We start from the raw sequence: 7,877 nt of genomic DNA, 5'->3' as shown, positions 1-7,877 counted from the left end.
TGTCTGGATACGGGATCTCGTGACGGTTAGTCATCGCAGCGGATCCGAGGCGGCCGCGGATCGGGATCGGAACGCAGTCGGCAGTGGTGGGGGAGCTGCACGCTGACTTTCAACGAGGTAGAGTAGAGTGCAACCTCGTAAGTTGTACTAAACGAGATCACCTTTAGGCTTGGGTGAGGCCTCATTGTCAGTAGGGATAGATTATCCACTCTTTCCGGGGCACTCGAGAACAGAAGGTCCAGTGTCGTGTGAACGGTGAAGACAGACTGACAGCAAGTCTGGGCCTGCAACGAGTGCGGGGAGATTCCGGGGAAGGCGGCCACGGCCTTCCGCAACTCCGCATGTGGCCGTTCCTATCCACCATCCACGCCTATAAGTCACCCTCTCCACTTCCCTTTAGCTTCTCCTCGACGTCAACAGTTCTCCGACGCTCCAATTCCTCGCTTTTATGCCCCGAGGACAATAGCCGACTCTGAACCTGAATTGGCACTCGCGCAGTCTGCCTTGGGAGTTAAACTACATATATTTCCGTCCCTCGTGGTCCACCATGCCTTCACAAGTGGCAACATGTCTGCGCTTCGCGCGGCAGTTTGCTGCCGAACCTAGCAAGGTAGGAAATACATGTATCACCGTCGTATTACCAGGACATGATATACTGACAGGCACACCCGGCTGCAGCACCAACGGTTCCTTGCCCGTGCTTTCTCTAATAGCGTGCGTCGACCCGAAATCAACAAGGTCGTGTCCTCCGCAGATCTCGCAATCAAGGATATGAAATCGAACTCGACACTCTTGGCGGGTGGGTTTGGTCTTTCCGGTGTACCGGACACGCTGATCAATGCGGTGCGCGCAAACTCATCCATTACGGGCTTGACGGTCGTCAGCAACAACGCGGGTGTCGACGGAGCAGGTCTCGGTCTACTTCTTCAGTCTAAACAAATCAAGAAAATGATCGCTAGTTATGTGGGAGAGAATAAGACCTTCGAGCGCATGTACTTGACTGGAGAGATCGAGCTCGAGTTGACTCCCCAGGGTACCTTGGCTGAGCGTTGTCGGGCCGGCGGTGCGGGCATCCCGGCTTTCTTTACGCCTGCCGCCTGTGGAACGGTCGTGCAGACGGGCGAGCTGCCTTTGAAGCATAATGCAGATGGGACTGTTGCTCTTTACAGCGAGCCGCGTGATGTTAAGGTCTTTGATAAAAAGAGCTATGTCATGGAGGAAGCCATCAAGGGTGACTATGCCTTTGTCAAGGCCTGGAAGGCCGATAAGCTGGGCAATTGCCAGTTCCGGTACTCTGCGGCCAACTTCAACGGTGCTATGGGTCGCAATGCTAAGATGACCATCGTTGAGGCGGAGCATATTGTTGAACCGGGTGAGATTGAGCCCGCTGCTATCCACTTGCCAGGTATCTATGTCAAGCGGGTGATCCAGAGCACGACCCCGAAGAACATTGAGAAGTTCACCTTCGCAGAGGAAGAGGGTGAGGAGGCAGCTGCTCTGGGCAAGGGTGATACTGCCGCCAAGCGCGAGCGTATCGTTCGCCGTGCGGCCAAGGAGTTCAAGAACGGGATGTATGCGAACCTGGGCATTGGCATGCCTATGTTGGCGCCCAACTTTGTCGACCCCTCCGTGGAAGTCATGCTACAGTCTGAGAACGGTATCCTGGGCCTTGGCCCCTACCCTAAGAAGGGTCAAGAGGATGCCGATCTCATCAATGCCGGCAAGGAGACGGTTACGCTGCTGCCTGGTGCTGCTTGCTTTGGTAGTGATGAGTCCTTTGGTATGATCCGTTCGGGACGTATCGATCTTACTATTTTGGGAGCGATGCAAGTCAGTGCTCGGGGTGACTTGGCCAACTGTGAGTGGTCCTCAAAGTAACTGTAAATACATGACTGACACGCTTTAGGGATGCTGCCCGGCAAGATCAAGGGCTTTGGTGGAGCCATGGACCTCGTCTCGAACCCTTCTGCCACCAAGGTGGTGGTGACGATGGAGCACACAGATAAGAAGGGCAACCCCAAGATCGTGAAGCAGTGCGAGTTCCCCTTGACCGGCAAGACGTGCGTCAGCCGTATCATCACCGAGCTCTGCGTGTTTGACGTCGACTTTACCGACGGCCTGACGCTGGTTGAGCTGGCCGATGGAGTGACCGTGGACGAGGTGAAGAGCAAGACAGAGGCGCCGTTCAAGGTTGCCGACGACGTCAAGCCCATGCTGTGATGTGGGCAGTGACTTGCCTTGTTTCTTTTGTTGATATTAAACTATATGATCCCAACTCTTTGTATATTCCGAGCGTGTCATTGGACAAATGATATCCCCAAACAAACAGATATATGCCTTGAGGCCCCATCTGAGAACACATAATTGAACAAATACCAATTTCGCCTGCAGTATTATATATGTACAATGTCGTAAAAGTACAGAGATGTTTTTTGTAACCTCTCCCAGTACCCACCTTCCTCTTCAATAGTGATACAATAGTAGTATAGCAGCCACCTTCACCTCCAAACCAGCCTATTTCATCCGCAACAGTCCCGACAACCTCTTCTTCAACCGACCCATCCAATCCCGCGACGGCGCCTCATCGAACTCCCGAATAACATTATCATAGTGATCCGGGTTACTCGCCGGGCGGCGCAAGCGCGGCGACAACGGATATCGTCTCGCGTACCGATCCTCCAGCAACGAGGACAGGGCATTCAATGACGCCTGATTGATGGTGACTTTTTGTTGTACTTGCTCGGGCTGCTTCTTCTGTTGTGCTTCAGCGGTGGGCTGTCCTAGACATGCCTGGAGGTAATTCTGGACGGAGACGGAAGACGGGCGGACTTTGTCGGTGGGCCAATGCTTGAGGAGATGGGTGATGCGCGTTTGAATGGCTTGGGGGTTCTGTGGTTCTGGTGGTTAGTGGTTTGCTAGGGTTGGTGCAGGTGGATGAAAGCGTACGGGTTTGGAAGCCATGGCGATGGTGGTGTGTGGGTGTCGAGATGGTTATAGAATTGGAAGAATCGCGACGAGGAATATGCTGCTGTTATGGTGGTTTGAGGAGGCGATGAGCTGAGGATGGCGATGGGTATAGATAGATTGGATCTAGAAAGCCAGAAGATGCGCAAAAAGCCGGTCACGGGCGGCGGGGACGGCCTGAGGCGGCGAAGCCTCGAGGCGGCTTAGGCGCCGGTGCCTTATTGCCTGACCTGGGACTTCTCTCGTCATCTTCAGCTGATCATCTCCTTCCATCGTCTTCCCCCATCCACGTTCTTTGCGCCTCTCTCTCTATTCCTCGTCCTAAGTTCACGACCGACTCATTTGCTTTCCTTTGTTTCGTCCATAACGCCCTTATCTCCTTCCTTTCCGGACTCCCGCTCGCTCGCTCGTCATGAGCTCGCAGCGTTATCAACGGGTATGAGGCACCGCTGTTCTTTGAAGTATAGTGGAGGGGAAGTACTGATATGGGTTTCTTGCAGGTGAATGCCCATGATGAAGATGATGATACCCACCAGTCACACTCCTCGATCCCTCTACGATTTAACCCGTCGCCTTCCTCCCCGCCTCCCTCATTTTACTCTCGCTCCTCTTCCCCGTCATCCAGACGCCTTCTCCACGACGAATCCCACAGAGACCATGCCGATCAGACACTAGCCGATGCCTTTGGTGATGGCAGCGAATCCGAGTCCGATGATGAACCAGACGATCGCCAGCGGTTAATGCGGGCTCAGCCGGAATCCCGTCCGGTGGCGGATAGCAACGGCGCCGCGACTGCATCCTCGTCCTCAAGCGGCTCAGAACTTTCGGGCGATTCGCGCAGCCCCGGAGGTATGCCACGAAGGCAAACGATTCTGCCGTCGTTTAGTACCCCGAGTTCGGGAGCGGGCCGGGTGATCAGTTCGGCGAATGATGGTGTTTTCGCTAATCTGGCGGCTAAGCCGGAGCGCGGGGAGAAGAATGAGGATTTGCCTCCGGTATGTTGCTCTGGGATATTGATATTGGGAGGGTAGATGCTGATGATGTGCTATTAGTCTTACGAAGAAGCCGCCGCCGATGCTACACCCCCGTACTGGGAGACGACAATTCTGGCCCCGGGTATCTCGTCGGACGAGGTGTTTGTGGATGGGCTACCGGTTGGCTCTATCTTTTCGTTTGTCTGGAATGCGATGATCTCCATGTCGTTCCAACTGGTCGGATTCCTCCTGACTTACTTGCTTCACACGACGCACGCCGCCAAGAATGGAAGCCGGGCTGGTCTCGGTCTCACGCTGGTGCAGTACGGCTTTTACATGAAGGGTGGCAGTGAGTCGAAGGGGTCAGATGAGGGAGGCGCCGATTATGTGACACCACCGGACCCGAACAGCCATAGTTTCGACCCGAACAATGTGGATGGAGGTGCAGGGGGAGATGGCGGGGGTGCGGCGTCCTCGATCACCACGAGTGAATGGATCTCTTATGTGCTGATGATTGTCGGGTGGTTTATTCTAATCCGGGCCATCAGCGACTTTCTGCGGGCGCGACGCCACGAGCAGCTGGTATTGCAGAGTCCGGAGCGAGGGCTCAGCGTTCCGGTCATTGCGGAGGGCGAGCGATCAGAGACGGTCGTTTAGGGATGGGGTTTCGGTCTGGGTAATCACTTGGAGCATGGAGTTATGATTTTCTTCCGGGTTCGCTATTCTTATAATCGGCTCTACGATCCATCTGTAGGATGAATGGGAGCCTGCTGAGCATTGGTAGCCTATCGTTGACCCGGGTTCTTTCTTTTATTTTCATTCCCTTGTCTACTTTTTTATCATGTGGTGGGGTGTCAGCTATTGCACGAGTTAATCGACCTGTAGCCTAGAATACCTTTGTTATATTGTTGGCGAGATACCTTTGGGAAGTGATTGATATCAATCGAAACCATCTTTCTTTCCATCTGGAGAGTATACAGAATATTGGGGTGGCCAATTGGATGCCTCGTTGCGGGATTTGCCTTCAGCAGGCAGCCTTATTTTCGCGACGCTTGAATGGGGGGGGGGGGGATCGTCCACTGCGCCCCCGGGGAATCAGGGATGGCCATGTCCCACGTCGACCCGGGGTTGAGTGACAATAGGACTGTCGCAGTGGTCTTCTTGCTGCCCGATGCTGATCCTCTCTTGGCGCTCTCTCTCCGGCTTCTCCGCGACCGTTGCTTAGACTTCCGCTCCCTTCTTCCCCTTCGCCTCTTACTTTTCCCCTGGAAACTCTCACGCTCTCCTCCTCCTCTTCTCCTCTCCTCATGCCCATCGTGGCTCCGCCCAACTTCTCCCCCCGGTGACATCCCCGAATCTCCTCCCATGGCCAAGGTCGACACCGCGGGGGAGGTGGATTCCGCCCCGACCGCCGCCTCGCCGACCCCGACTCTCCCCAAAGCCCCCGTCGAGGCTCGCTCGCTGTCCTCCATCACCGCAATCGCTTCCAATCCCCCGGCCTATCCACGCAATCCGACCCAGAAGAAGCTCGATCCGTTGGTGCTCTATATAGTGCGGGTTCCGGGCAGTCGAGGTATGCCAAATGCCCCGCAGAAGCGGTGGCATGCAGATGATGGATTGCTGACATGACATTTCCTTGCTTCCCCTAGATGTCTTCCTCACCCCGTTGAAACCTCCCACCAAGTCCAACGTCTCAGCAGAGGCCATCAATGCCTCCTTATACTATCTGCACGTTGCCACCCCCGACGATGACGTCTTGCTCCAGGAATACGAGCAGGAGCACGAAGAGGAGGCCAGGCTGCGAAAAGAAACACTCGGGAGTGATGCGGACTCCATTCTTCCTGCGCGCGAGTTTGCGCGATTGAATAATGTCCGACGCAAGCCTGTTCCTGGCGCGGGGGATGCAGCGAGCGCAACCAAGGTCGATGCGACCGTCGCGCCCGCTCGCCCTCGTCCGACCTCGTGGCAGTCGCAGGGATCGCTGCCATCGAGCCCCAGTCTGCAACGTCCTCCTATGCCTCCTCGCCCAAGCTTCCAGGGACCGCCTCCCGAGTACACTCCCTCAACACCACCATTCGCGCCAGTCAACCGCGACCCTTTCGATGCCACGGCGCCAAACGATGCGCGCCCGTCGCGACCTCTTCCCCCTGTCCCGAGAGATGAGCCTGTGCTTGGCCCGCCTCTAGACCCGATGCCGAAGAAGGCCAACCGGTGGAGCGCTGCGCTGTCGGGGTATATCGCTCGGGGACAGGAATCGTGGAGAGATAAAATCGAAGCAGGCCGGCCTAGTCTGGACTCTCAACGGCCGCAGATCCGACCGGACATTCGACCGCATTCGGCGCACGGGAGTCCATCGCATTCTTATCTAGGGTCGCCCTCGAGAAGTCCTGGAAGGGGTCCTGCGAGGAGCCCGGGGCAATCCCCCAGTCTGCGACCGCATGACCGGATGCCTGATCGCCCAGGGTTTCATCTCACGCTGATCCGACGCGATCCTACCCATGGCAGCCAGTGGAACGTCGCGACCATGTCGACGCCCCGGATGGACGGCGGGCCCATCGACATTGAGGTGCTCACACCAGGATACAATCGATTCACGGCGCAAAACGAACCAATCTCCCTCGCGAGTTTGGGGGTGAACCTCCCAGGCGGCCAGCCTATCTCCCTCTCATCATTTAAACGTCCGGAGGTGACCGACCCTCCCACTTCCACGCCTAATGAACCACACCCTCGACGATTCCATCGCAAGCTCTGCGTCTCCCGGCCCTACTTCCAAGAAGAACCACGAGGGTCGCTGGACCTTACTGGACGTCCCTCCCTCGACAGCATCGGCGGCGGCAGTCCCACGAAGCCACATGTCCCAAGCCACTCCAAGTTGAAGAGCGGCTATTATACCTTTAACTCGCCGTGGAACGGCATCTGCACATTTACGACGAGCGTCAACGGCCGCAGCCTCAAATGCAAACACATGATACCCACCCCTGGCTTTCCCAGCACCAGCCACCATCATACACCAACCTCGATGCCAGAACCACCTGCCATTACTGCGGCCGAAATCCGCTTCAACACACCCTTTCGAACCGGCCACCTGCATCAGCCCTCGGGGGCTCCGTATATCTCGCCATCCTACCACCCCGCCTCGCCCCCCACGGAATTCTCTCTCTCCTCTCCGACATCAACCTCGGGGATTCCGTCCTCGAAACGAGATTCGCTCGCCCGGTTCCTCAATGCACACAAATATACCCGACCTCGCGCCCGCTCCGGCGCCAGTATCTCCTCTGGAGACATTGGCACCAGCCACCACACCCGAAATGCCTCGAATAGTAGCACAAGCAGCGGTGGTGACGAGGAGCGAGAGAAGTCGGGACTTCTGCGTCGTCCACCGAGTGACGACAGATTGGATCTGTCGCTTGCACGAGAACGGGCGGGCGGAGGTATGCGGGGGAAGTCTGCTAAGATGGGCAAATTGATCATCGAGGACGAGGGAATTAAGATGTTGGATTTGGTGGTTGCTGCTTGTATGGCTGTGTATACGGTGAGCTGTTAGTTGCATTCGCACTTGGTATTTGGATTTGGATTGGTCTTTGGAATTTGGCATTTGAGCGATGCATATGATCTTGTATATTTTGTTTATAGTTTTAGGTATATTTATGGATTTATACCTATGTAAATTTCAATCTAGTCTTCTGGATATTACTATTTCATACTTACCCAACTGCATAACTACATACCCACCGAATCTACGGAGTAACTAAGACCAACCCACCCCAGTCCCCTCCCTATACTTACCCAACCCCCTACTCATCATACGAAGTAGATCAACCCCCACACAATATAAATCAACCAACACCCCCCCAAAATATGACCCCCCAATCCAAGAAATCAATTACCTAACCACCCACCCACGAACTCCCTCTTAAGGAACTATAAAGAAAATAATAG

The 7,877-nt window shown here is 55.3% G+C and overlaps 4 protein-coding genes across 4 annotated transcripts; 3 read left to right on the top strand and 1 right to left on the bottom strand.

The window, feature by feature from the left end:
* The first annotated feature begins 171 nt into the window (after window positions 1-171).
* BO94DRAFT_540677 (3-oxoacid CoA-transferase) lies at window positions 172-2,388 on the top strand. Its single transcript, XM_025612967.1, has 3 exons — window positions 172-610; window positions 679-1,858; window positions 1,907-2,388. The coding sequence occupies exons 1-3, from the start codon at window positions 548-550 to the stop codon at window positions 2,218-2,220; spliced, it is 1,557 nt and encodes a 518-aa protein (XP_025461666.1). The 5' UTR covers window positions 172-547; the 3' UTR covers window positions 2,221-2,388.
* BO94DRAFT_570256 (ubiquinol-cytochrome c reductase complex assembly factor 2) lies at window positions 2,226-3,072 on the bottom strand. Its single transcript, XM_025614791.1, has 2 exons — window positions 2,947-3,072; window positions 2,226-2,889 (listed from the first exon to the last, which is right to left on the bottom strand). The coding sequence occupies exons 1-2, from the start codon at window positions 2,959-2,961 to the stop codon at window positions 2,515-2,517; spliced, it is 390 nt and encodes a 129-aa protein (XP_025461665.1). The 5' UTR covers window positions 2,962-3,072; the 3' UTR covers window positions 2,226-2,514.
* A 406-nt stretch (window positions 3,073-3,478) lies between these two features.
* Window positions 3,479-4,891, top strand: BO94DRAFT_540675 (metal homeostatis BSD2 family protein). The gene is made up of 2 exons (XM_025612966.1): window positions 3,479-3,959; window positions 4,017-4,891. The coding sequence occupies exons 1-2, from the start codon at window positions 3,705-3,707 to the stop codon at window positions 4,593-4,595; spliced, it is 834 nt and encodes a 277-aa protein (XP_025461664.1). The 5' UTR covers window positions 3,479-3,704; the 3' UTR covers window positions 4,596-4,891.
* Window positions 4,892-5,062: 171 nt separating this feature from the next.
* BO94DRAFT_570254 (uncharacterized protein) lies at window positions 5,063-7,627 on the top strand. The gene is made up of 2 exons (XM_025614790.1): window positions 5,063-5,511; window positions 5,588-7,627. Exons 1-2 carry the CDS (start codon window positions 5,304-5,306, stop codon window positions 7,480-7,482), a joined length of 2,103 nt encoding a protein of 700 aa, XP_025461663.1. The 5' UTR covers window positions 5,063-5,303; the 3' UTR covers window positions 7,483-7,627.
* The last annotated feature ends 250 nt before the right edge of the window (window positions 7,628-7,877 follow it).

The sequence above is a fragment of the Aspergillus sclerotioniger genome (assembly GCF_003184525.1).
Source record: "Aspergillus sclerotioniger CBS 115572 chromosome Unknown BO94scaffold_52, whole genome shotgun sequence".
NCBI classification, from domain to species: Eukaryota; Fungi; Ascomycota; class Eurotiomycetes; order Eurotiales; family Aspergillaceae; genus Aspergillus; species Aspergillus sclerotioniger.
This window is presented reverse-complemented; position numbering and strand designations above follow the sequence as displayed.

Excerpts from the sequence above, each read along its gene's own strand:
- BO94DRAFT_540677 (XM_025612967.1), top strand. The coding sequence starts at position 548 with ATGCCTTCACAAGTGGCAACATGTCTGCGCTTCGCGCGGCAGTTTGCT. Across the intron at positions 611-678 it reads TTGCTGCCGAACCTAGCAAG|CACCAACGGTTCCTTGCCCG; the intron begins GTAGGAAATACA and ends ACCCGGCTGCAG. Across the intron at positions 1,859-1,906 it reads TCGGGGTGACTTGGCCAACT|GGATGCTGCCCGGCAAGATC; the intron begins GTGAGTGGTCCT and ends GACACGCTTTAG.
- BO94DRAFT_540675 (XM_025612966.1), top strand. The coding sequence starts at position 3,705 with ATGCGGGCTCAGCCGGAATCCCGTCCGGTGGCGGATAGCAACGGCGCC. Across the intron at positions 3,960-4,016 it reads AGAATGAGGATTTGCCTCCG|TCTTACGAAGAAGCCGCCGC; the intron begins GTATGTTGCTCT and ends ATGTGCTATTAG.
- BO94DRAFT_570254 (XM_025614790.1), top strand. The coding sequence starts at position 5,304 with ATGGCCAAGGTCGACACCGCGGGGGAGGTGGATTCCGCCCCGACCGCC. Across the intron at positions 5,512-5,587 it reads GCGGGTTCCGGGCAGTCGAG|ATGTCTTCCTCACCCCGTTG; the intron begins GTATGCCAAATG and ends TGCTTCCCCTAG.